Genomic DNA, 27,792 nt, shown 5'->3' on the forward strand with positions numbered 1-27,792 from the left:
TTTTTTTAAAATTAGAGTTTACTATATGGTTCTTGGAGGACTGCCATATCATAGTTATTCATCATAGTGGCATGGTATGTTCTGCCATTTCTAAAGCTCTTCTACGGGGTTTAATTTTTGGCAGGTTTTAAAAAATTCTCCACATGCTTTACAGCTGGGGTCCCCAACCCCCCGTCCCTCCACAGCCTGTTAGGGACCCCGCTGCAGAGCTCTGTCCCATCCCCCCACCCCTTCCGCTCCGCGGAAAAATTGTCTTCCATCAAACCGGTTCTGGTGCCAAAAAGTTTGGGGACCGCTGCTTTATAGGATAGAATGAATGTGCACAATATGTTCTTTAATAATTGTAACACAAAACAATTGTGTCATTGAATATATCAACTTAAAGATAGGAAGCTCTTTTGCAGAATAGCAAACTTTGAACTATTTGGGTATTATCAGCTTTTATTTTTTGAGAAAACCTTAAAAAGTGAGCCTAGTTTAAAAAAAAAAAGCCTTTCATCCTTCTAACCTACAAAATGTACACTGTGTGTACGTGTGTGTGATGGAGGGAGCGATGAGTAGAAGGAGACATTAAAAATACTCAGATCAGTAAAGATAGTGGATCAAAGATTCTATGAGCCAGTTTCTCAGCAATAAGGCAAGGAGTATAGAGTTAATTGCCCTTCCTGGCTAATATAAATCCCTTACATTTCAGAAGATATTTGAAAATATTCTGAGCATTTTGGCAGAAAGGCACAGTATCGAATGTCATTTTGTTTTTCTTATTTTACTTGCATGCTTCAATACATTTTTAAAAATAGCTTTATTGAAATATAACTCACATACCATATAGTTCACTCGTTTAAAGTGTACAATTCAATGGTTTTTAGTACATTTACAGAGTTGTGAAATACCACCATAGTGTCATTTTAGAACATTTTCGTCACCCCCTCCCCAAAGCTCCCCGTTCTTTCCCTCCGCTATCCCCAGCCTCAGGCAACCACTGATCTACTTTCTGTCTCTATAGACTTGCCTATTTGTGGACATTTTAAATGAAATCATACAATAAGTGTCTTTAGTGACTGTCTTCTTCTCACTTATCATAACTCAATACAGTTTTAAATTATCTGACCTCCAGGTCTTGCCTCTGAAGATCAAATGTGACTCTTGCATTCCTTGATGAGTTTGAGAATTGAGTATAATTTGCATGAGGCAAAAATTAGAAAGTAGTTAGATCAAGAGGGCTTTTCTCCAGCACAGAAGCTAATGCGCTTGTCAATGTTAAAATGCTCGATTGCGTTAAGCACAAACTAGGGATCAATGTGTGTTCTTGCACCCCAAGATTGATTTAGGGAGCACTGCAAGTTAACAAACAGAATACATCAAAAAAGGAGTGGATTAAAGTCCTGACCAAATGTAGTTTAACAGCTACACTTCCCCTCCTTCTAAAACTGGTGATTATTGAGTATTTATCATAAATCGATATAAACGTGTGTGTGGTGCTTATACGGGGGGCCCCTGGGGAGTAGATCCCCTCAGGCTAAGCAAACAGGAGCCGAGCAGAAAGCAAGCAAATTCTGGCTTCTGCCCTTTCCCCTCTTCTCATTACTGTTTGCTCAAATATTTGGGAGTGAATTTAGGGCCCTCCCTCTAACTTATGATTTTATAGCCAATAGGTGATGAGATTTATTTGCATATTTCCAGTCACATAAGAAGCCGCGGAGTGGAAACAGTGTCAGACTCCATTCTTACTCCTCCTCCTCCTCCCCCTCCTCCTCCTCCAACCTGCCACTTCTAGCTGTCCTGCCCTCCCCTTTAAAGCGCGACTTGCCCTGTGGCGGCCTGAACTCCGGCTCCGCGGGTCCATCAGTCGGTCCGCACCTGGCAGCTCCCGCAGAGAGACGTGCCCCCAAGATGAGCAAAGCCCTGTTCCTGGTGGCCCTGGGCGTGTGGCTCCAGAGTCTGACCGCCTCCCGAGGAGGGGTGGCCGCCGATGACCGTAAGTTTTGCGCGCAAACTCGCGTCCACCTGCACACGCGGGGTGGCCACTGCTACCCGTCCTGCGGATGGGAGCGAGGAACTTGGAAGGGGATGCGGTGCGCACCGAGCACGGCCTGGAGAAGAGTCACCGAGTGGGACCCACGAGGGCCAGGGAGGGAATCTCCCTCCGATCTTGCTGGGTCGGCGCCTGGTTCCCGCCCTGGGTTCCCGCGCTGTCCCTGCCTCTCTGGCTGCCGCCGCGTTCCCGGGCGCGCGGACCCCGCCGGGGAGGCTCGGGGGTGTGAGGGGCGGGACGAGGGAGGCGGGAGCAAGGGCCCGGCTGGCGGTGACCAGCAGTGACCTCCCCGCTGGGGGTGCCCTGGAATGAAAGGCACGCGGGCCAAGGTGACCCCGGCTTGGCCGCGGCCGCGGCTCAGCCCCCGCCTGTGGACGCGCCGGCAGACAGTGGCCCCTTCTAGGGGAACGGGCGGGGCGCGGGAAGGCGTTGCTGGCATCTCGGCGGCACCGGGCACTCTCGACCTCGGCTGACCCCTTTGCGCCGCAGTGGGAGTGGCAGTGGGGTGGGGATGCAGGGGCGACGCGTGGCGCGGAGTCCCAGGGACGCAGCGACCTGCGCGCGTTCGGCGTCTGGGACGCTCTCCAGCTTCCAGGCTCGTGCGCCCCTCTTAGTGCCCAGAGAGCCACGAAGGGCTGACCCTCCTGAAAACGTGGCCGCCGACTTGGGGTTTGCCAGGTCTGCACTTGGCCAGCCCCGCGGTGGCTGCGGGCGGGACCACAGTCACCGCCAGGGCGCCGCCCGCTCGTCCGGGGCCAGGCGTTGGGGCCAGTGTCGAATTTCTTCTTTGCAGGGAAAGTGAAAGCCCAGCTCCAGCCCTGCCCGCGTAGAGGCGGCCTGCATAACTTGAACCCTGGTTCAGTTTCCTACAACAGCAAATTAAAGAGCGACTGAAGCGAATCCCAAGCGGAGGCAACATCCCCTTTTCTCTTGCGTGGTGGAGTTGCAGTTAGGGCAGCGTCTCTTGGATGTGCTCTCTCGAGTCTGTATGTCACGGCTTTGATTGCAGCTGAACGTTTGTTTTATTTCGGCATTAATTTGTAAAAGAACATTTTTGTTAGGTTAAAAAAAAAAGTGTAGGTTCCGTTAAAGCAGAATTGGATAAAAACACAAGTATCTTTCCTATCAGATCAATTTGAGAACACGGGAGAGTCAGAGAGAAAGTCTTAAACATCCTATGTGTTGGTGTGTTCCCCTCCGTAGTGTTTAACACTGGCCAACAGGATGGTAGCAAGCAACTCCGAATCCTAATTCAGAAAGCACATCGTAGAGTAACGTTACTTCCACCATCAAACACGCACAGAAATGTGTCATCCACATTTTAAGTTTTTGCTAGGCTTTAGAGGTTCAGGATGCTATGTTTTGGGGCTAGACAGTGTCATTTGTCTGGGTTTAGCGTCCTCAACTCTAAAAGGAGGATTTTGGTGAGGCTGAAAGGTCTCTGAGGTCCCTCTAATTCTTAACTTTTGATTGAAATGGGTACTCATGTGCTTAATTAATTTAACTGGATTTTAACCAACACATGCTTTTCCTGGCTGTAAATGTATTAAGGAAGGATTATTTCTAAGCAGACTTGAAATGATTCCCACTCATTCCCTCCACTTCCACTCAACCCTGTCCCTATCTTGCCCGTCCGGTCACAGCAACGTTCTGCCCCTCTCTCCTCCAGATGCATTCATGTAGGAATGTGAGAATTCCAGGGCCAGAAAGTGGCAGCTGGGGGAGAACGATATCCAACACCTCCTCTGGGCTCTGAGTTTACTTATTCATTCTTGATTCTTTCTAAGAAGAATATGAGGCTAAGAGGCACTGCCCTCAGGCTCTGTGTCCTGGGAGCCACCGCCATCTCTGCGGTGGCCCCAATTAGGAAACTGAAGAGCTAGGAGAGGGAGCACATGGGTCAGTGCTCAGCAGCTGCAGTTCTAGTTGACTGGCCATGGTGAATTTCCAGGCGAACATCTGGGTTAACCGTGATGGGAGATGAGAGCAAAATAGCAGATGTCACTGGAGAACAGCTCAGCGAGGCAGTGATTGATTAATAGCTGTATTGAAAGGTGGGAGTCAGGTACAGGGGAAGAATTGCGATGGAAAATTTAATTTTTTTTTTTTTTTTTTTTTGCAGCAGCGTATTTTTAGCTCAGCCTTCTATTCTTCCTTTTTATGGAGGAGAAATTGGGCTATATAGTTTACTGCCAAACTGTCAGATTATGTCAGATTGTTCAAGAAAGTGCCTTGAAACTTACAACATTTTACTGTTAGCTTCTTCTCTCTGATGGCCGCCTCTTCCCACATTATTACCACAAAGGCTGCATTGCCTGCCCTGTGAAGATGTTCTAGCCATCAAAATGATGGTTGCTGATGACTTTGGACCACAAAGTGCAAGGAAAGTATTCAAGACATGAGTATTTTTTAAGTCTGGATGGAGATACCAGTTGAATTTACTCATGATGTATTTTCTAACTTTTATGGCAACAACAACTTTTTCAGGATAGTTGTAGTCACTAAATACAGTTTTTCACCACCGTGAACTAAATTTTTCTTTATCAACAGAGAATTTTTAAGCTGAGAGTGAATCTTCGTCACAAGTGGTTTTTGTCACATTCTCTCTTTGCAAAAGTTGAAGGCTCTGTTAGCTTCTGAAGGAGAAATATCATAGGATTCCAGATTACTTAGAGGCTAAGAGTGAATTTTACTGTGAACAATGTCCATTGGACTGTATGACTGCACATTGCTGTCCTGTGGCTATTTTAAGAATGTCTGTGTGCAGTGACATAGTTTGGATACTCAACAAATGTTAGTCCATACTAGTGGAGGAAATAAATATCTGTTAGGAAGGAAGGAATGGATTATCTTAGGTGGTTTTACATATATATATATATATAAAACATAACTGAAAATGAGCCTTAATCTGTGCCAACTTATTCTTTTTGCTTTTCCTAGTCATTATCTCAGAATGATTAAATGCTATCTTAAGTAGTTTGGTGATTTTGACTTTTTGAATGAATACAAGAAAATGTCCCCACTGCTAATTGGCAGTAGAATACAACAAAAATGACTCAATTGTCATGGTCACTCAGTCTAATCCAGCCGTGTTCATGACACACAACCCTTTGGGGTGTGTGTTCATCTATGTGTTTTTCTTAGATGATGAAGTCTGTTTCTATGCAGACAAGTAGGGACAATACTATTCTGACTCAGATTAATTTAAATTTAATATATAAGTTTACAAACGCTTTAAAATACAGTGAAAAGTCAGATTCTTTTGGTGAAAACTAGTGTAAAAGTTAGCACCTACATTTTAATTAAAATGGAGTTCAAGTCTTTATCCAGCCTTCCCATAAATGAAACAATTGCTAGCAAGGAAGGTAATCATTGGCTTCCATTGTATTAGTCTGAGACAATTGGATGTTTCCATTTGCCATCTCTATCAACAGTGAGAAAGTAATTTCAAGTTAACAATACACGAATTTCAATTTTTTTAAGAAATCTTGATTTAAATATGCCTACATGGTGACCTTCAACCAAGATATTTCATCAACCAATCCACAAGATCCCTTTGAGTAATGATGGCTTACACTTGTTCACGTTCAGTCTAATTCAACCGGGCCATTTATTTCATACTCATCTCCGAACCTATTTTTAAACCCTTCTTTCTAGTAGTGTGGATGTTCAGTCCTCAGTCCTAATACTGGAGAAAATTCAATGTAAAATTCAGGTGGTAAGTACAGGATTTGTTTTTAATACTCACCAAAACAAGTATTTTTTTCTATACATTGTCTGCACTGGAATATCTGAACAGACTGATCAATTCAGTCAGATAATGATATTGATGTTTTTCCTCGCCAAACTGACCAATTCAGTAATTCAACTTGTTTTTGGCATCCTGCAGGCACTGCCTGAGTCAATAACTGTGACCATCAGTTTCAGAGAGCAAATGAATTACTGATGAAATCCTTAGGGGTGTGTGAGTGTGTGTGTGTGTGTGTGTGTGCGTGTTTGTGTATCAGAGAGAGAGAGAGAGAGAGAGAGAGATTGGAAGTAGAAATTCCAAAGAGAATTGCATTGCAATTGAGCTCTCCTAACTCATGTCTTCATATGAATGTTAATCTTATTCATCTGATAGCTCTGATTTGCCTTTAGAGTATCACCTATTGCTTTTTTTTTAGGATGCTCAATGCTTTTTTTTTTTTTAGCAACAATAATATCCCCTCTATAAATTTACCTTTCTCTAAGTGCTTTAACTTCTCAGCTTAATTTCATCTCTGTGAGTTATTATCCATGTTAACATAAATTCTTTATCTTTGTTTACACACTCGGATTTTTCAGCTATCTATTTAGGAATTCAGGGATAAAGATTACATAGGAAATGTGTTAACCTGTAACTTGCCTGGTACCCCAGATCTCCCCTAGTGCTTAATAAGGACATTTCTGCTGGGGACTGGTTGGCAGGTGGTACTGATGTGCTAAGTCAAATTCAGGATGGAAGCCCTTCCTTCCTTCCTTTCTTCCTCCCTCCCTCCTTCCTTCCCTTCCTTCCTTCCTTTCGTCCTCTCTTTCTATCTCTCTCAATTCTAAGGTGACCTTAATTTCTAAGGGATATGCTAAAAGACCATCTAGTTGGATAAATGCAGAGTCACTAATACCATTTCCATGTATGGGAAACAATAGTTTCCTTAGTAACAGTCACATCTGTTCATCGGCCACCCAGAAGCAATCCCAGGGTGCATTGGGACAACTACACATACTGACTGACCCAGTGGCCATCTTTCTCTACTTGGTCTAAGGCAGTTGCTCCAGGGCTGATAGAGGTTTGGGAAACACATTCATCTTTAGGATGCTGGGACATCCTTGAGGGGTTGCAAATACAGACATTGTGAAAATTCTTATAAGAACACAAAGAGAAGGAAAGATTGCTTAAGTGCCAATAAGATTTATGATTTCATACCTGATGTAGAATTAAAACCATCACATAGTACATAGAATGGCACTATTTTCCTGTCAAAACTTAAAATGAAAAATCATTTCCTTTAAAAGCAAAACGAAAGTCTCCAAATACAAGTTCGCTTGGGAATACATGAATTCCCTATAATTTTTCTTTCCAAGCTGTGGACCCAACAGAAATATGGGTTGTCGGAAATTCAAGCTGTCAGTGAACCATACATATAATCCGATACAGGATCTATAGATTGAATAGACTTTTTTTTTTCATGGAAACATACAAAGCCAGTCTTAGCAATTTCAAAAAATATTGTAGGTCATTTAAAAACCACCAACAACACCAGGGCCACTAAATTGCATAATTTGAGGGAAAAAACAGACTAAAAGTGAATGACAAATAGACTAAAAGCAAAAGCCCCTGGGGTTGTAACAAAGAAACAGTCTTAAATACCAGTTTGGCAAATAGTTGGTAAGGGAGATTTATCTGTTGGATTGTTCAGATGATCTCCGCTTTAGAAAGATTGATAATCGAATATGTTAAAATAAGATTGTTGGAGAGGAGGTATGAGCTATTTGAGGTAGAAAGACGTGGGAGAGGGTGAAATTAATTTAGTTTTAAATTTTCTAAAGCACTTTCTAACAGTCAAGTTCTTGGGCACTGAAAGGAGAATTAGATTAAAAATATTCGATATTCTTTTTTCTCTATCAGATAAATAATGAAGCTACCAGAGTGCTTTTTGGTTAGGAAAAAGGAAGGAGACCAACATCTTCAAATAAGAGGAGAGGTAGAACATATTCTTGGTGGATGGATGGATTCAAGAGCAGTTTTACTATAGGGAAATGAAAACAGCTTTAAAGATTAATAGTTTAGCATGGACTCTTATTTGAATAAATGATCTTAGAGTCCTTAGCTTTTGTAGCAAAACTTACCTCTTTCTAATAAATATAAAGAAATTGTCTCCTACATTTTAGGTGGTTGAGAGTATGTGTGTGGTGTGTGAGATCAACTGACTGCATATAATGAATCACTTGGCAAGTAACCATGATCTTGTTCAAGGAATTTTGGAAAATAATTATTAAAAGAAAAACGTTGGCCAGTCCTCAGATAGTTATATGACAAGTCTGATTCAAATGCCTGCCCTTTCACTGTTAGTATACCATTCTTATTTTTATTCTTGGCCTGACTTTTGCAGTGTTATTTTGAAATTGTAGATTTTCAAATTTTGAATTATGAACAGAGAATATTTAGGTTAAGAAATATTAGCAACCGCATTTATTTATCCCCTGAAAGTTTTGCATAGCAAAATCTAAAATTTACAAATTATTGCCTTCTTATGGTATTAATAAATAGGTAGGATTTTTTTTTAAATTTTTTTACTTGGCAAGGAAAATAATTTCCCCTAATATAACTTCCCTTTGACTGTGTTTTGTTCTGTAAAAAGGGTCTGATTTTATTTACAACATAATTTACTTCTAGTATTCAATGTAATATGATATATACTGTCTACAAATGCCCCATGAAGATTTATCAACATTTAGATTTATTGTCCATAATTTCAAGAGCTAGGTTCTCTTTCTTTCTTTACCCAGTTTGGGATGGACTGTGAAGAACCAAAGTGCACCCTTTCTACAATCACCTTTACTATAGTTTTTAAGTTTTGACTTTGTGTGTAAAATTGTAATGACATAAATAGAAAAAGAAATATTTGGGGAAAGAATTAACCACAACTCATAATTAGCCCAGGTACTTCTGAACCATCCATTAAATGATTTCTTAAAACATTTTGAACTGGTGGGAACAATTTCATACAAAAGCTTCCTCATGCTTCCAACTTTTCTTACTGCTAATATTTAAAAAAAAATATGCTAACGAAAAAGAAACAACCTTCCTTCAAACAAGCCTAAGTGTATAATATTACAGAGAAAAATTCTTGTGATGTAATCAGAGATTTTAAGAGGGTGAAATAATACATGAAATAAGTCTCTCCATCAACTTTGGTCACCACTGACGCATCCATCATTCTTGCCGTACATATTCATCTTTAAAAAAACAGAAACAAAAATAGCATCAGTGGTGGTTGCTTGTGAGCCTAAAATGTACCATTCCGGCAAATAAAAACGAACAACACTCCAGTTAACATCCTATTCAATTTTTTCTGAATTATAGGAAGAAGCAATTTTATAGACATCGAAAGTAAATTTGCCCTAAGGACCCCTGAAGACACAGCTGAGGACACTTGCCACCTCATTCCCGGAGTAGCAGAGTCTGTGGCCAACTGTCACTTCAACCACAGCAGCAAAACCTTTGTGGTGATCCATGGCTGGACGGTAAGATGCTCTTTTGGAAGGAACATGCCGGGGTCCACCGGGCATGCTGGCTTGCCCTCGTTGGTGGGACCCAACGATGGGTCCACAGCCCATACTTCTTGCCTTCTAATAGCTTTGCTTTAAATTTGAATAAAGGCAAGTCTGGCTTGAGTGGGATCTAAAGCCACAGGTTCATGAGTGCTTTCCCTAGACAGTGCCAACGTTCATTTTAACGTGGGACCTGCTTTGTGTGCTTGAGCCAGCCATTCCTGGGAGGTGGGGAGAGGAGGCTCCGCCCATCTGCAGAGGAGAATGTAGGTTATGGTTGCGGGGAACCGGCCATGGTCCTGCATCATCCAGTACATCACTCGAGGTCCTTTCCTAAAGCAAATAGTCTGCAAGAGTGAGGAGAAGGCTGGAGTGGAGCGAGGAGATGTGGGTGCGGGTGCTGGCCTCGCCATTCTCCGCCTCCGTGACATGGGTGAAGTCATTTCTCATCTTTGGGTCTCAATTTATATTATGTCAGAGCTGCTGGCTGAAACAAGGAACGATGAATATTGCAGTCTGAAGAAATGACATCATCCCCTCTTGATCTCGAAAGGCAACTGCAAAGGGTGGCCAGCACCCCAACCCCTAGGGAGGAGAAGGGGTTTGGCACAGGACCAATTCCTCGGGGTTTTGCTCTAGGCAGGTATTCCCACTGGTTCCCCCAAAGACCCACTCTGCATTCAGGCTTTTATAGTATAAATTGTTAAAGTTTTTCTGAATTCATAAAATATATTTTTAAAATTGAAAGCATGGTAAACACCAGTCTGCCATTCCTGAGCTCAACGCATCCCTTCTGTGGCATACTCAAATTTGCCTTGGAAGAGGCAGTAGTCGTAAGTCTCCGAACACTCTTTTGGGGTTTGATTTTTCTGTCTGAGCTAACGGGCTCCCTTGCAAGTGTGTTTTTTCCATGTTATGTAGGTGCATTGGGCTGACGTATCCATGACGAGTTGTGTGTGAATGTTTTAAGAACGCTTGTGTCATCCTCTTCAGGTGACAGGAATGTATGAGAGTTGGGTGCCAAAGCTTGTGGCCGCCCTGTACAAGCGGGAACCAGACTCCAATGTCGTCGTGGTGGACTGGCTGTCCCGGGCTCAGCACCATTATCCAGTGTCTGCAGGCTACACCAAGCTGGTGGGAAAGGATGTGGCCAGATTTATCAACTGGATGGAGGTAAGGCTTGGTGTCCAAATGTGTCCAAAACAGAGCTCTTGGCTGAAGCCAGACAGATGGCTGGTCTTTCTTCCTTTTTACTTAAATGTAGGTATTTTCTGTGGCAGTTCAAATCTTCAAAATGAGCATAGATGTTATTTTACAGCCCAAAGCAGCATTTTGATAAGAATGATGATATCTATAAAGCCAATAAATAGTCCTGCCCTGCCCTGTCCTTTGATATTTTCACAGTGAATAGATCTGCTGACACCAAGAACTCCGTGGGCTGAACAGACAAAAGCTTGTTATTTCGGCACAGAGGAAAGAAATGGCATATTCTGCCAATCCTTTCCCACCAATGGCTGGCACATGGAAATTTTACCCTGGCTTTGACTTCTGTTAGAATACCAATCTCTCTCATGAAAATATTAATAGTATTTATTCTTTGGTGTGGATTAAGGATGCAGATTTTTGTCGAGGGTTGGGGGAGTGATGGAATTGAGTTAGGAAGAACATGGCAGGGAAGGTGTTGAGGATTTGAGATGGCTGAGGATCCAGAGTTCTGACTTAGCGGCAAAGGACCCACTTTGGCAGGCTATGCCCTGAAAAGTACCTTTGAAAAAGTATCTTGGGGTTGGAAGGAAGCTAATACTCTGACAGGGCCAAATTATTTAAACCAGGTAATTAGAGGGTAAAAAATAAGCTGTATTTATTAGACTGATCATCAAAGGAGAAAAGTTATTTTTCTTGGCTCTTTTGCTAACCAGGCAAGTGAACCTGGACAAATCCAATCACCTTCTGACCTTGGGCTTCCCACCTGGTAAATGAGGAGGCTGGACTGTGATCCCTTCCCACTGTAATAGTTTCTGATTATAGGTCATTGCTCGGCTAGCCTTTAAGAATAAAGTGATGTAGTATATTTAGAATAGGGAATAATGGGGTAAAGTTAAATATATATTAGTGTACATACATATATGTACATACATACACATATACATATACATATATGCATACATATGTTATAAATATAAAAATACTGTATCAGATGTTTGGAAAAGCTTCCTAATTTCAATCTGCTGTTAAAGAAAAAGAAACTCTCAACACCAGACAATATGTTTCTTTCTTTTACCTGTAACACCAAATTAACATAAGTAGAATTAATTTTCAGTATTGCCTATATTTTGATTCATTTTATTTCTTTTAGTTTTGATCTTTGGCAAAGAGCTATAAGAGCCTTTTTTTTTTCTTTGTCTTTTCTGAAGGAGGAATTTAACTATCCTCTGGACAACGTCCATCTCCTGGGATACAGCCTTGGAGCCCATGCTGCTGGGATCGCAGGAAGTCTGACCAACAAGAAGGTCAATAGAATTACTGGTAAGAGAGCGGTTTCATTGGGCTTATCACAAGAGTTGAGATGGCTCTCATTCTGAAAGAAGATCAGAACATTTGTTAAATACTCATGTGTGTGGTGTTCTTCCGGGCCATAAGCCTGGCACCTGGTTATCTCGTTGTAGGGCTCTTTCAGGAGTAAGATAAAATACAGAGGCTTCCTCCCACAGGCCCACCCTCTGCTGGCAACAGCACGGGTACAAGGCAGAATTAAGCACAGGATGCCCACAGATTTCTCTGAGAAGCCTGTTTTCCCCTCCCTCTGCTCTGGGCTTTGGTAGCGTATTGTGCGTACGTAGTCATTCCTCACATCACTACTAGCAAAAATCAACAGGCTCAAGTCCAGAGGCCGTTTGGAAAGAAGACAGTCCTCTGAGCAAAGGTTTGACATACAGAGAGAGGGAGAAAGAACCCATCACTGTTTAAAAGTCTTCTGACCAGATTCCGAAATCATTTACAAAAGGAAATCAAGCCATCCTGAGTGAAAATCTCTGGATAATGCCTAATTTAAGAGACTCAAAATCATTTTAGAAGGAGCCAAGCTTACTTTTATAACTCTCTTAGTAACTGAAAGATCCAATGACTATAGTATAGAAGCTAATGAGAATCTAAGAGGCTGCCGGTTACGTTCCAATGAGGAGCAATAACATGCTAAGGTCATACTAATGCAGATTTAAAAATCTGTCCTTTTTCCCCCCCATCAAGGCCTAGATCCAGCAGGACCTAACTTCGAGTATGCAGAAGCTCCAAGTCGCCTTTCTCCTGATGATGCCCATTTTGTAGATGTCTTACACACGTTCACCAGAGGGTCCCCTGGCCGCAGTATTGGAATCCAGAAACCAATAGGGCACGTTGACATTTATCCAAACGGAGGCACTTTTCAACCGGGGTGCAACATTGGGGAAGCCATCCGTGTGATTGCACAGAGAGGCCTCGGAGGTAAATACGATTTAGAAGTGAGTTAAATGGGAGTTCTGTCCTGAACCCTTACCGACCCAGTGCCCTACCCAGTACCACCAAAGTATGTGGTTTTTGCGTATATGTTTGGCCAAAATATGTTTATGAAGAATTCTGACATGTTCATCATGATCACCTTAGAGCCAGACAGATACTTTACCTTTTATTTATCATATTGTAGACTACATTGGCTACTGTACTTGCAGTAGCAAGAGCAAGTAAAGATGAGGTTTAGACAGGAAAATGCCACTGACCTTGATAATAACATTGTAAAATGGTGTCTGGCCACATGTTGTCACACTTTGAATGTAGTCGCAAAGCCAGTGGGGTGATTTTTGGATTTTACTGAAAATGAAAGAGATGTTAATTAGTCCAAATTTCTTTTGCTGGCCTTTTTAAGAGATGGACAAATCAGAAATGAGTCTTCCAAAATTCTAAGAAGAGAGAATAATATGATATTAGCTTAATATTTACTTTAATAATCATGTTAACTTGTGTTAAATTTATGATTTATTTTTAAGGGCCCTTTGCATTTTTCATGGACATCGGGACCTACCTGCAGTCAATATGCTAATTACTTTTGTGTGCACGTTATAGAACTTACAGCATATGTTACTATTTTCAATTGTTATAAAAGCTTACGATGATAAACCTATTCTTAGGACATTGCTGATTATGTCTATGGTTCATTTGATGTAAAAAGCATTAGTAGGGGCACAGTCCTCAGTTATACATATCTGTGACAAAATACTATTCATTTAACAATTATGTCTTTTATGATGTGGTTTCTAGAATTACTGTATGTTTCTCAAAGTACCTAGAATATTAGACACCTTTAATGTAAGAGAAGGATGCTTTAGGGTTAAGGTTAGGGTTATGACAATAAAAACAGGAGGAGAATGTTGGTAAAAGATGGAAGTTAACCTCTACCTTAGATGTCTCTTATTATGGTGTCATGAACATACTCATAAATATAAGACAGCAGAAAAGTCAGAAGTTCCCCATGAACTTGCAACTTGCACAATCTTGGACATTGGTGAGCCACCAAGAATACCTCCTAAAATAGGGCTCACAGTCATAGATGCATCGACCTATGTCTTAGGGTCATTTTATTCTAACACCACACCTAACCTGTTTTAGACATGCAAAATGAAACACTCGTTGTGGATTTGCACAGAGTTGAAATTTCCTTGGTGCCTCTTTTTCCCCAGATGTGGACCAACTAGTGAAGTGCTCCCACGAGCGCTCCATTCATCTCTTCATCGACTCCCTGTTGAATGAAGAAAATCCAAGCAAAGCCTACCGGTGCAGTTCAAAGGAAGCCTTCGAGAAAGGGCTGTGCCTCAGTTGCAGAAAGAACCGTTGCAATAATGTGGGCTATGAGATCAACAAGGTCAGAGCCAAAAGAAGCAGCAAAATGTACCTGAAGACTCGTTCCCAGATGCCTTACAAAGGTAGGAAGTGACTACCGGAAATGAGGAAATCTGTCAGTCCTATTTGCATCATGCTCGCTACATCTCGCGTACTGACTCTGTCCATTGATGTGAGGTTACTGAACCCTGAGCCCTCGCTGTGTTTCTGTTGATGGAGAGGGAGTTGCATCGATCCCTTTCACTGATGCCCATAATTGCCATTGCCAGAAAGGCCCCAGGGCTCAGCCTAGGATTTGCAGCCCTGCTGGCCACCCTCCTCTGTCACCGTGACCATTAGCATGAGCCAGCGCAGCAGCACTGAGCTCAGAGCCGGTTTGGAACCATCTATGTGGGCTTGGCAAACCCCAGAATTTCGATTGGGCCAAATCTAGCCTACTGCTTGCTTTTGTAAATAAAGTTTTATTAGAACAGTACCACACACATTTCATTTCCATATTGGCGAAGGCTACATTCCTGCCACCACAACAGAGTTGAATAGTTGAGACAGACCCTACAGCCCACTGAGTGTTTACACCCTGGGCCTGTGTAGAAAGTTTGCCACTTCTAAAGCTTGTTTTACACAAAGGCAAGAGCTATCTATTTTTAAATGGAACTATCCCTGGGAGGCAAGGATGTACCAGATCTGCTAGGATGTTTCCATTTTGCCATGAATTTGTTTCCCACTTGAATTTCAAGCTGGTCATCTTGCTTAGAGCCAGATCTAAAGGAATGGTGGGGAAATGGGAGAGCAGGTGATCAGATATCTCTGGCAAGAGGGGACTAACTTTAGAAAGTCTGGCTTATGTGGAATCCAGGTAGAAGCCCTAGGGAAGGGATGCCATCAAAGAACAATTTCCCACGGTAAAATATATCTGCTCTAGGTGCCATTGTGTAAGGCGATTTGTTAGAATCTGCAGAGGTGCATTTGGTGGCTTAGAGGCTGGAGCACTTGTAGTTCAAGGAAACTTTTTAGGCAATGAAGGAACCCTCAATTTCCCTGATTCTTCAGAACCAGAGAGTGTGTGTGGGGAAAGGAGGGAATCGCGGGACCATAATCTCCAAGACACGAATCTGTCTCACTCACCCCCCATCCTGCACATGTGTGCTCAGGGCTCCAACAGTGTCTGCTGGGGGCACCTTGTGTCTTCCAGCTCCTCCTGCTCTAACCTGTCACTGTGGTCTGCAAGGGCTCCGTTGTACCCCACACCTGATTTCCCTTCACCTCTTCGTGGCTGTGGCATTTTGTTGTTAGTGGTGGTTTTTTTTTTTGCTTAGAATCTGGCTGCTTCTTTTTATTATAAAAAGAGAGGCATCTAAGCAAAATAGAGGTTTTCACTGAAAGCTCACAACAGGCCAGGTGCAGTGGCTCACGCCTGTAATCCTAGCACTCTGGGAGGCTGAGGCGGATGGATTGATTGAGCTCAGGAGTTCGAAACCAGCCTGAGCAAGAGCGAGACCCCATCTCTACTAAAAAATAGAAATTAATCGGACAACTAAAAATATGTAGAAAAAATTAGACAGGCATGGTGGAGCATGCCTGTAGTCCCAGCTACTTGGGAGGCTGAGGCAGAAGGATTGCTTGAGTCTGGGAGTTCGAAGTTGCTGTGAGCTAGGCTGATGCCACAGCACTCTAGCCCAGGCAACACAGTGAGATTCTGTCTCAAAAAAAAAAAAAAAAGAAAGAAAGCTCACAACAACAAAACGTATTAAAATTTTTTTTGTTAGAACGAATGTCTAAACTAGCATCAAAATATAGCTGGCCAAATTCTAAACAAATAGTGTTAAGAAATCTATGTTCCAGCTTAAGAGAAAGTACATTTAATAGACAGAAACACAAGTAAGAAAAAAAATCTGACCACGGGTCTAGGGACATAGAAGACAAAGCATCCCAATAACTCTTTTTTTCCCCCGTCATCATGACTGTGTTTCAGGCCTGCTGCCTTCTCCTTCCTCTCACCTCCCCCAAGTCCCACTTGCTCAGGGATTTGGGGAGAGATGGAGGGAAGAACAGGAAGCAGATGTTGAAGTTCAAGTACCTGCTTCCGAAGGCTTTTCCTGGTACAGGACGCGTTAGGAAATGGCTTGGCGAGGCAGCCCTTGCGGCCTTGCTGATGGGTCAGCGCGCTGAGTTTTATTGTGAGCCTACTGCATACCTGTGTGCTAGACGATGCGGGAATTCAGAGGGTAGATACGATCCTCTGACCTGAAGGAGGTTACAGTCAGGGCGGAAGGGCAGACCTGCCCATGAAACAAGAAGAAACGTGGTCACTTACAGTGACACAGTAACAAATGCCAAATATGCTAGGTACAGATGCTAAGAGGCTAGACAGCCAAGGAGGGTGGAGTTCATGGGAGAAGAGTTTCAACCTTTTGGTTTGGTCTTCTTCCTGTCCATCCCATCAATGCCTAGGACTGTTTGGCAATTCAGACACATTTGGGTTTTTCCTGTTCATTAAAGCCACACTTTTCTGAACGGGAGTAAAATTCAAGGTCTGCGTTTTCTAGGCGTGAACACTGCACCATATAAAGAAACCTTTCTAAGCCACACTGATGGTTTTGGGGGCTCGTGAGATATGTTCTGTGGCTCTGAATAGCCTGATTGTTTTGGGGTTGCGGTGTTTCCATGATGATTGATCACCGTGTGTTCCAATTTCCTCCCCTACAGTATTCCATTACCAAGTAAAGATTCATTTCTCTGGGACCGAAAGTGAAACGCACACCAACCAGGCCTTCGAGATTTCTCTGTACGGCACAGTGGCGGAGAGTGAGAACATCGCTTTCACCCTGTGAGTAGCCACGACGTGTGGGTTCACTGTGGCCCTGCCACCTGCCCTGGATGCTAGTCTGAGATTCAGAAGTAGGGTGGGACACCTAGAAAACAAGTCTCTAGTTCAAGAAACTGGGGTTTCAAAATTGAGGTCTTTGGTTTATTTTAGAGTGAGAAAAAAAATTCTTCAAATTGGCCATTTTATATTTACTATTCATTTTTTCTTTTATCATTTTATATCTGCTTATTTCTTTTTACAGTTGTTCTTAAACAAAACAACGATAAAATTCCCTTGAAAGTTTTGACATTAAAGAAAATGAACAAGAGTAACAGGAAACCACTCTGTAGATAGATGTATATGTAATGTGTATAGAAGTATAAGTAATAAAAAGCCCATGACAAGGTTTACCCCTACTAGTGATCAAAGAAATAAAAAATCAAGGCAACTTTTTGGTATCCTTTGGTAATTACTAAAGGAACAAATCTTTTGGAATACCCAGTGCTAATGACGTACAGTACATGCACGCACTACTGGGGGTATCATTCGTTGATAGAACCCTCCAGATAAGGAAAGCAGTGTGGTGATAACTTTCCATAGCTATAAAATGTTATTACATGGAATGACGTAATTTTTTTTCTAATAGCTATCCTAAAGAAATAGTCAACAAAAATTTTTAAAAAATTGAAAATATGGCAATTTATTATAGTGGTACATATAACAGCATAAATGAGAAACTCAGTATCCATCATCGAGTCAATGGTTCAATGAATTGTGGTTTATTAAGTCAATAATATCAATCTAGCCTTTAAATAATGTAATTATAGTAAACTAGGTCAAACATGGCAAAAAGTAGAAGATAAAATATGGAAAGAACAAAGAAACAATAGAGAATTATCTGTGTACTATGCTTGTGACTAAGTAAAAATATGTTCACTTATCAATACAAATTGAAAAGAAATACATGAAAATGAAAATAATGTTTCTGAATGATTGGCTTATGGATTTTTTTCTTAGGGATCATATTAAAATGTTGATAGTTCCTGTTGTTAGGACAAATACTGGAATAGATTAAAGGGATGTGAATATCTTTTTAAATACACCAAATGCCCTTGACTTTCATTTCCAGTATTTTATTGGACATTTTTTGCATTTTTTAAAGTATCCCCCAAACAATAAAGCTTATTTACATCTTGGGAGGAGAAAAAAGGGGGAAAAAAGCTTATTTCCAGAGCTAACCAAATTTGTTGATTTTTTCTTTTTTTAATTCAGGCCAGAAGTTTCCACAAATAAGACATACTCCTTCTTAATTTACACGGAGGTTGATATTGGAGAACTGCTCATGTTGAAGCTGAAATGGGAGAGCGATTCATACTTTGGCTGGTCAAACTGGTGGAGCAGCCCTGGCTTTGCTATTGAGAAGATCAGAGTAAAAGCAGGAGAGACACAGAAAAAGTAATTAACTTCATTTTTCTCTACTCACTTCAAACTCACCCTAATATCATTACCTTGAGGGACAGTATTTCAGGAACTCTCAACATTCGGGTGAAACTTTAGGAAGCTTTGCTTAGATAATTACACCTAGAATTTTCTTTAGGAGTATGCTGGCATTATCACACTGGGGAAGTATTCGTAATAGTATTTGTGCATTTCATGGGAAGGAACATATCAGCCCTGAATTGATCGCGGGTATTCAGAGCGAGAGCTGGGATGAGAAGTCAGGAATCTCAGCATCCTACGTAGCACTATTTCTTGCAAACACCAAGTAGTTAGGGAACAAACCTCAGAGATGTTACTTTGACATTCAAAGAGTCAAACCAACCTCTTCAAGAAGGATGATATTCCAAGATCATCTCAACCGGTCTTCCCACCCCCACCCCACATGCATCTATAAAATGAATTGCATAGAGAGCCACATAGCATTTAAAACTTTTCTACTAAATGTGCAGGGATTTTTGCAAACTGCAGTGTGCTATTATTGTTAATGAAAACAAGTCTTTAAATTAGGATTGACAAATTATTTCTCTTTAGTTGTTTGCTTTGATAACCAAAAAGAAAGAGTTGGACAGAAAGGCTACGCGGAATTTTTGTTTCTCTAAGGCAGTTGAAAGCCAATTCCCTTTTAATTCTCTGATACAGAAAGAAGCCAAGAGATGAGAGAGTTGGCCTTGTATCTCTCCTGGTGAAAGCCTTGTGGTGTTAGACTCCTCCAGCCTATTTGTATGCCTGTCTGTCTAGATCGATTAACTAGCTTGTTTGCTGAACCTGGGTTAGGCTCTCAAATAACCCTCTGCTTCCTATGTGGCCTGAGTGTTACAGTTAATTGTGGAAAATACCCAAACAATTAATCAGCATGATTGTGGTGGATTTAAACACCCCTGACCAAACTGTACATTTTTGAACAGTCATTTTTCATGTTCCACGTGATGTGTTCATACCCATTTTCTTCCACAGGGTGATCTTCTGTTCCAGGCAGAAAGTATCTCATTTGCAGAAAGGAAAGGCACCTGTGGTATTTGTGAAGTGCCACGACAAGTCTCTGAATAAAAAGTCTGGCTGGTGAGCATTCTGGACTAAAGGTCTCTGCACATCTGAGCTTACAGCCCAAGGGAGGCAGCTTCACGATTTCCTCTTCACCCTGTCACTAAAGGCCTGCACCGATTCTTGTCTTTCTCAGTCCTTCTGCACATGTATCAGATGGGTCCACTGCTTTTTGCAATACTTCCTCTTTTTTCTTTCTCCTTGTATTTTTTCTCCTAGCCCTGACCATCATTCAAGGTGCACATTTTAGCTTTCATTTTATTTCTCAAACTACCTCCAAATCTTCACTTCTGCTTTTTTCTCTATTGCATCTCTGCTGCCTTTACAGATGTTGTCTGCAGCACACGTAACACAAGTTTAGCAGTTGCCATTGTGGCTGTGGGTGCAGCTCTTCCCAGGATGTAGCCAAGGAAGTAAAACATCTCATTGTGTCAGCCGCAGCCACATAGTCCTTGGTTCTTCAAGGACTGACTCCAGGACAGATAGCCACAGGGGCAGGCCAAGCACCCATCTCAAAACCCCTAAAGATGGGGAGTTCATGGACTGAGAATGTAGGAGACGATTCTCTTTTCTGTTTCTCAAAACAACTCCCTGGCTCTTTCCTACCTGACCTTTAAGGCTAATCCACGTGGCAGCTGGCAGCTGAATCTTTCCAGAGCGTCAGTACTAAGTGTAGACCAAGCATGTGACCTTCCCCACTCCCCTCGTGAATTCCTGGAATATGTCATTTTCATTCCTCCACTGGTTCCCCTGCCAGATGCCAAGCGCTAATGGCTTGCAGGTACAACAGGGAGAAATATTAGATCATGTCATACCAGCCAGTGACACGAGAAACAATGGAAAGGCTGGATGCAGTTTCATCTGGAAATAGAAAAAGCAATTGCTTTTGGTTTGTCTCTTTCTGCTGGTTGCATTTATAGATAAAAGTACAGAATGAGAATTGCCCGTTTGAAAAAGTATGTTAAAGATCCTACGTGGAATATCTCTAAATTTTTAATTTCTACTTTATAATATAATGTATACATGTTTATTGTAAATAAATTGGGGAAAATAGGCAAAAAGAAAATAAAATCATTGTGACCCTATCACTAGGGTCAATAACATTTTGATTTGTATCCTTTCAGACTTTATTTATACATATATAATATTCATATTTTTTAATCTTTTATAAAATGCGATTATGGCATATATACTTTGAATGGCAAGATGAGACCACACAGATCTAAACCATTCATGTCAGAGCACTCAAGATAAATTTGAAATGGAGACTAGTTATTGGTATCGAGCCAGGCAGAATAACTCAGTTCTTTTCTAAGTGGAGACTTTCTTTACTAAGCGGTTATTGCTTTGTTTTTCCTCAGATTTCCCAAGGGAACTTCACGTTTTCTTCAATTCTTAGAAAGAAACTCCTTAGATGAAGTTTTATACATGCATTTAGGTTACACACAAATAACACACGTTTTCTTCTCTGATCATCTACAATTTTGAATCTATATGTGAATGTAAAAACAAGACTCCCCCACCAAACGAGGAAGTAACTCCAGCTGTTTAGAAAGCACTTCTGGCCATATTATTTATATAAGTTATAAGAATTTATTTCAGTAAGTCTAATGAGACAGTTCTCATCTGATTCTAGGATTACTGAAACAACAGATACGTAGTCGGCTTTTTAAAAAAAATACACCCGAACTTTATCCACGGTAATCATGAATCAGACTGATAACCACCTCAATCAAATCAAAGATTCTCTTTTTCACATCTTCTGTTAATTCAAGAAAAGAAATGGAACAGGCTTTTCATTTGATAAATTTTAGAAGTAAGAAATCCTCTAAATGTTGAAATCATTCAGCTGGGTCCTTTGAAAATGATGGTTGTTCGAGTGTCTTTCATTTCTGTGATCCACGAACCACATGGTCCCCGCGTCTATCCTCACAACTTGCGTTCCGAGTTTCCAGTTGAATGCTTTTTCATCATAAAGATGGTGGGGGAGGAGAGGGGATTGTGGAAACACTAAGCTGATAGTAAGTTGCCCTTCTTCCTCTGTTTTTTCTCAGAAACGGGGCAAATCTACAGAAAGAAGAACAGCACGTGAATTCTGTGAAGAATGAAGTCAATGAAGTAACCTTTACAAAAGATGCACCGTGCTTTGGATGTTTAAAAGTGGATTTTCCTGAGTATTAATCCCAGCTATGTCCTTGTTAGTTATTTTAGGAGACAGACTCAAAATACTAAAAAGTGGCTAATTCCATTTGAGGAGTATGGTGGCCAAATAGCACATCCTCCAACGTTAAAAGAGACAGATATGAAAAGCACTGCATTTTGTCCTTTGGGAAAGAAGTAATCGTTTGGGCCCACAGGAAAGTAAGACTCCTTCCTGGCGTGTGTTTGGCCATGGCCTAACATTGGTTAGAACCTCCTGTTTTAATTGGAATTCTGGATTTTTTGGACTGAGGCCTTCTCAAAGTTTTCTCCAAGTCTGAATATAGAAAATTGTTTTCTGTGGCCTAAGTCAGACCCACCTACTACTTGGCAGTAGAAACGCCTGATTTTTTGGAATGGTTCTCCTCTTGCCTTTGGGATGTGGCCCAGGAGTTAACCAGGAACATGTGATTTAGAGGGACAGAGAATGGGCTGACGAAGCACTGAGCCTTCAAACAGTTTCTGTTGTTGGCTTGCATCATGACAAAGTTAAAGGAGGTATAAAATTTAGATCAATTCTTTTTTTGATCAATTAATTTTTAATAGGCTTTATAGTTTAATTAATCTCTCTCTCTCCCCTCCTATTGTTTTTGGTCTCGAGATTATATTTTAACAACGTTCTTTGGATGGGTGTTGAAAATGAGCCCGTAATCCTCAGCTGCCACATCATTTGAATGGTGCAGAAAGAAAATGATAATTTTATTATCATAATTTATTATCAGATATTCATCAATTTGAAATCCTTCCATATCCAATAGTTACTAATCCATGTCAGGCTTATCTCACTCATGCTTCAGTCATACTTTGAGTGTGTGTCTTTTGTTCCTGGCTTTGACAGGGAAAAATGTGTTCAAGTTCAAATTCTGCATCATGCAAGCTTCTACAAAGTTCAGACAAAGCCCGTTTTTACTAATTAAAATGGTGGAGAAATTTTTGGGATATATTCACAAGCAGTGCTTATAAACCAGCGTGTGCAAGCAGCCACATGCAGTGCCATGAGGGTTGCTATGTGTTGTTTTTAACAACTAATCAAGAGTGAGTGAACAATTATTTATTAACTAGATCTCCTATGTTCAAAGTGCTTTTCTGTGTATAAAAGTGTAAAATGTTAAAGAAGTCAACTATCTCAGAGGCTATTGCTGGGAACCCAAACTGTGAAAGTGTGTGGGTATCTGAACACATACTCTCGCATAAGGTGTGCAGTTATCATTCAGCAGGGTTTGGAAAGTAAAACCATCAATCCAGGGATGTATTAGAACATGTTGGAGTAGAAATGGTTCCAGATGTGCCAGAACTTCAGCCCTTTAATCTGAGAAATACGGTTGTGCGTATATAATGTAGGACCAGTGTTGTGACTGACTCCATCAGCCTTGGAATGAATTCTCCCGAAAATAAAATGATGTAAGATTTGTTGTTGGCATCCCCTTTTATTGCTAGCTCATTACTTTTCTGGATTTGGGTTTTGACCTAGGGTACATTCACTTAAAAATTCACCAAATCAGCACATGGCACTGGGAACTCTGGCTTCTAAAGACTTGGCTATATATATATATATATCAATGATGCTTTGGCTTTAAATTTTATTTATTAGCTGTAAATATATGTGTGGTTGTGTAAAGGGAGCGTGTACATATTGGGCGTCATTGTGGCTATCTGCATTTGCAGAAGTGTGGTGCTAACTTTGTACATGTTTCATCCGTAATGGTCTCGCTGGGCCAACTGACTCTCATGATATAATACAATGAAATGGACTTTAACAAAAAACAAGAAAGAAACTTACTTAACTATGTGAAGAAATCATGAATCGGCTTTTAATAAAATTGACAACATTTTATTACAACATTAAGTCATTATTTCGTATCATTTTAGTCCCCCAAAGAAAGTAAATTTATTCTTAGGACAGATTCTTCGGCACATTTTGACTGCACACCACTATACTTAGTACATAATGTAGCTTCCGAGAATCACAGTGCACATAATATTGAATTTTTTAATATTTATATTTGTATAAGGCTATACAAAGTCTTAGATGTCCTTTAAACTAACTCTAGAGGAAAACGATAGAGGATTTTGCCTGAATAAAATGCACAGGATTTTTCTTGCCGGAAGTATGTTTTTTTCACAAGTAAAATGTTAGATCAATATAAAATACCTTTGACCACATTCTGCAATACGTTACCTCTATATCCGAGGTCTAGTTAGCTATAACGCAGGTGGTATTTGCACAACAAAATGATTGCCTTGGTAATTAAGACGAATAGCATATGTCCCTTTATGCAACTAAGTTCGGATCGCTTTTTACACAGTCAGGAAAAATTTAGCCCAGAAAACAAGTGTTTCAGTGTCCCCTCCCCAAATTTTGTCAGATAGGCATAGAATCTTCTGGCGCTCTGATCCCCCTGACCATAGGGGACTCCCCTGTTTATACTCGGCCACTGCCCATCGAAGCCTGTGGATATGACAAAAAACACAGACAATTACAAGTGTTGTTGAGGATGTGGAGAAATATGAACCTGCAGACGTTGCTACTGGGAATGCAAGATGTTTCAGCCACTCTGGAAAACAGTTTGGAAAGTAGGTTTTTGACAAGTTAAGCATAGGAGTTTAAACCATTTGTTCCAGCAACTCCACCACTATGTATATGCCCAAGAGAAATGAAGACATAGGTCCACAAAGATTTGTGCACAGAAGTCCATAGCACCCTTATTCAGAATAGCCCTAAAGTGGACAACCCAACTGTCCATCAACTGATGATGAGATTAACCAAATGTGACATATTCATACAATGAAATATTATTTGTAAATAAAAAGAACCAACTGCTGATACACACTAACCATGACACACCTGAAAAACCTTTTGCTATATAAGAGAAACCAGATGCAAAATGGAATGGCTCTATTTATATGAAATTTCCAGAAAAGGCAAACTTACAGAGACAGAAGGCGTATTTTTTTTTTTATTTCAGCATATTATGGGGGTACAGATGTTTAGGTTACGTATGTTGCCCTTGCCCCCCCTCCGCCCCAACAGAAGGCGTATTAGAGGTTGCTGAGACTGGGAGTTAGAAGAACAAGCAGCTACAAACGAACATAAAGGATCTTCTGGGGATGATGGGAATTAGATCATGGTGATGATTGCACAACTCTAAATTTACTAAAAATCACAAACTTTTACACGTTAATATACAACAGGTGAATTTTATGGTAAACGGTACGTCAGTAAAGTTATTAAAAGTGTGTACACAGAGGCCTGTGGAATGACACGGTCATGACCTATAGACATGATCTATAAAAACCACACGTTGAGGTCACCCCCTCTCTTGTCCCCTAAACAAGGACTTTCCACAGTGCTCATCCACTGCCCTCAATCCCAGGGGCCCAACACACGGCAGTTTGTCATGAGCGAATGCTGTCCTTGTTCTATTTCAAATGTCTTATCTTAGCCCTCACTCACACTGCAGGCCCATTTGTGAGACACTTCTCTTACTGGAGTAAGATAATTATGCAGATAATTATCCTCTGAATCTTACTGGGAATTTTCTCTTATAATCAGAATATCAACAAATAAGCATTTTTAGAAGTAGTAGTATTATTAGAAATAACCTAATGTGACACCTTTACTTTTTAGTTGATAAGTCCAAAGAGGTTAAGTGATTTGCCTGATGTTACACAGCATTAAATAACACCCATGAAATGAGTGCTGCTAATTAATAATGCAGAGTGTCCTTTATTTATGTCATCTTGCCTCTCAAACACATTATAAACTGCTTGCTTAATTATGAGTTTGCTTTCTATGCAAACATGGCACAATAAATTTACCATTAGAAGACATGGTTCTTGGTCCTCTACCAGGATAAAATGAGTTTATCCTCCACCAGGATAAAATGAGTTCGCTTTCTATGCAAACATGGCACAATAAATTTACCGTTAGAAGACATGGTTCTTGAGTTTGCGTTCATCCCGTCCCATCTCCTCTGTGACTAGTGACGCAGTGTGTGAGGTAGCAGGGCTTCCAGCTAAGTTCACTCTATATCATGGATACCAACTAGTTCATCCCATCTCAAATCTTCCTTTTGTTCTCACAGTGTTCTAGACAGATGAACTCCCTGTCTGTAGACCAAACATGTATGTAGAACAATTGGGATAGTGTAGTAACCAGATGTCACATTGCCCCAATGAGTCCCGTCTCCAGGTGGTATTCACATCCCTATGTAGTCGCTTGCACGTTGATCTCTGTGGTCAATAGTGTATGGCAGAGGTGATGGTCTGCCACTTCCATGGCCTGCAGCTTCCATGTTGGATGCTCCCTTGTGCTGTCTCTTTCTCTTGGGTCACTCATTTGGGGGAAACCGTGTTGTGAGTGAAGCTCTGGAGAAGCTCACGTGGCCAAGAACTGAAGCCTCCGTGGGGATGTTGATTGTGCCATCAACAGCCACGTGAATGAGCTCAGAGGAGGATCCTCCAGAACCAGTCACACTTCAGAGACAGAACAGCTTGAATGTAGCCTCATGAGAGGACCTGCCCCATCAAAACACTCCCAGATTCTTGACCCACAGAAACTATGAAATAATAAACGTTTATTGTTTTCACCTGCTAAAATTTGGGGTGACTTGTTATGCAGCAATGGATAACTAATATGCATAGCTCGATTTACCTGATAGATGAGTCTTCAATCGTTTCTTATAAATGAAACCTTTAGGAAACCAAATTTTGAAAGAACCAGGGGAGGTATATTTTGGAAGAATCCCCTTGTTTTTGCCCCTTTCCTTTGGTAAGGTGAGAGATGATGGATAATCAGCTCTGTGGTTTCTATTGTTGTAATTGTTTCATCTTTGTTTTTACAAATAATATACTTCTTTCACATGACAGGATTATTTATAAAGAGTCATTCTTATATCCAGTGATATTTAGGGCTACAATTAACCAACTGACTTACAACCTAAATTCGTTCCTTCTTTCCACCGGGTTGTCATCCAGCAGACGGATTCGGCACACAAAAACTAATGGGATTCTTGTGGTTTGGACACTCCTTGTGTTTGAGTTGGCCGTCTTCCCCCATCACATCAGCCCTTAGGCAGTAGCATGACTGTAAGTCACCAGGTGGTCTTCCTTTCTTTACTGCCGGCCTCCAGCCAATTGTGGTGTTAGCTCCTTCAACTCAGGACCTGGCAGCTTTCTGGAGAGGCAGGCAGAGGCCTCGTGGAGATCTCTGCATGCAGGTCACAGTGAAGGGATAGAAAAGCCAGTGGGCATTGCCTTGCAAGTGCTGGCCACGGTTATCCAATATCGTCCCACGTTCCAGGCACTATGCAGTGCGTGGCAAATATTCTCTCTCACTTGGAGCCTGGCTGCCCCAGAGATAAGGAATAACCTAGGGGAAAGCTATGCTGAGCCTTGGGCTCTCAGCTATCTAGAATCCTGGAAGACTTGGGATTTAAAGGGAAGGCATGAGACGGGATTCACTTAAAAATGGGTGCACTGGCAGGCGGGTTTTCCCCCGTGTCATGCACATGCTTGCACATAACTCTGTCCACAGCTCTGGCCTCTGTGCCACTAAACAAATCCCAGCATGTGTCCCATTGCTAAGCATGGGAGAGATGACTGACTTATGCACCAATTTCTAGACCAGTGATTTCTCTCCTGGGATGTAGAATAGCTTATTGTTTGATTTCACAGCCCACATCTACTTCCCTTAAAGTGTCAAGGGTTGTGTATTTTGTTTTCCTACTTACCTTAAACTAAAATAAATATGATTTTATAAATCTGTAATGACCTCTTAAAATATTTAGAGACAGTCACTAATTTTCTAAACACAGCCTCTGTTTTGTTCATTAGGGAAAGACTCTTGGAACACGGGATTATTATAACAGAATGACTCTGTCCAATACGTTATTCTTATCAGCACTTCTAGAACATGCCAAACCTCTAACCCACCTTATCGGCATTCTAACCAGGCCCACTGAGTTCAACAAATGCAATGTCCGAGTCTGGCTGTTCTCATTGACACTCTATAAGCCACTTGCAGCTGCTTTGGGACACTAATTCATTC

The 27,792-nt window shown here is 41.2% G+C and overlaps 1 protein-coding gene across 1 annotated transcript; it reads left to right on the forward strand.

Moving 5' to 3' along the window:
- Positions 1–1,746: 1,746 nt before the first annotated feature.
- LPL (lipoprotein lipase) lies at positions 1,747–22,425 on the forward strand. The gene is made up of 10 exons (XM_012663007.1): positions 1,747–1,978; positions 9,141–9,301; positions 10,322–10,501; positions 11,743–11,854; positions 12,575–12,808; positions 14,038–14,280; positions 16,904–17,024; positions 18,276–18,458; positions 19,458–19,562; positions 21,599–22,425. Coding segments are annotated over exons 1-10 (1,425 nt in total). The 5' UTR covers positions 1,747–1,893; the 3' UTR covers positions 21,600–22,425.
- The last annotated feature ends 5,367 nt before the right edge of the window (positions 22,426–27,792 follow it).

This window comes from Propithecus coquereli, unplaced genomic scaffold, assembly GCF_000956105.1.
Source record: "Propithecus coquereli isolate 6110/MARCELLA unplaced genomic scaffold, Pcoq_1.0 Scaffold79, whole genome shotgun sequence".
In the NCBI taxonomy this organism is placed as follows: domain Eukaryota; kingdom Metazoa; phylum Chordata; class Mammalia; order Primates; family Indriidae; genus Propithecus; species Propithecus coquereli.

Excerpts from the sequence above, each read along its gene's own strand:
- LPL (XM_012663007.1), top strand. The coding sequence starts at position 1,894 with ATGAGCAAAGCCCTGTTCCTGGTGGCCCTGGGCGTGTGGCTCCAGAGT. Across the intron at positions 1,979-9,140 it reads AGGGGTGGCCGCCGATGACC|GAAGAAGCAATTTTATAGAC; the intron begins GTAAGTTTTGCG and ends TCTGAATTATAG. Across the intron at positions 11,855-12,574 it reads GAAGGTCAATAGAATTACTG|GCCTAGATCCAGCAGGACCT; the intron begins GTAAGAGAGCGG and ends CCCCCCATCAAG.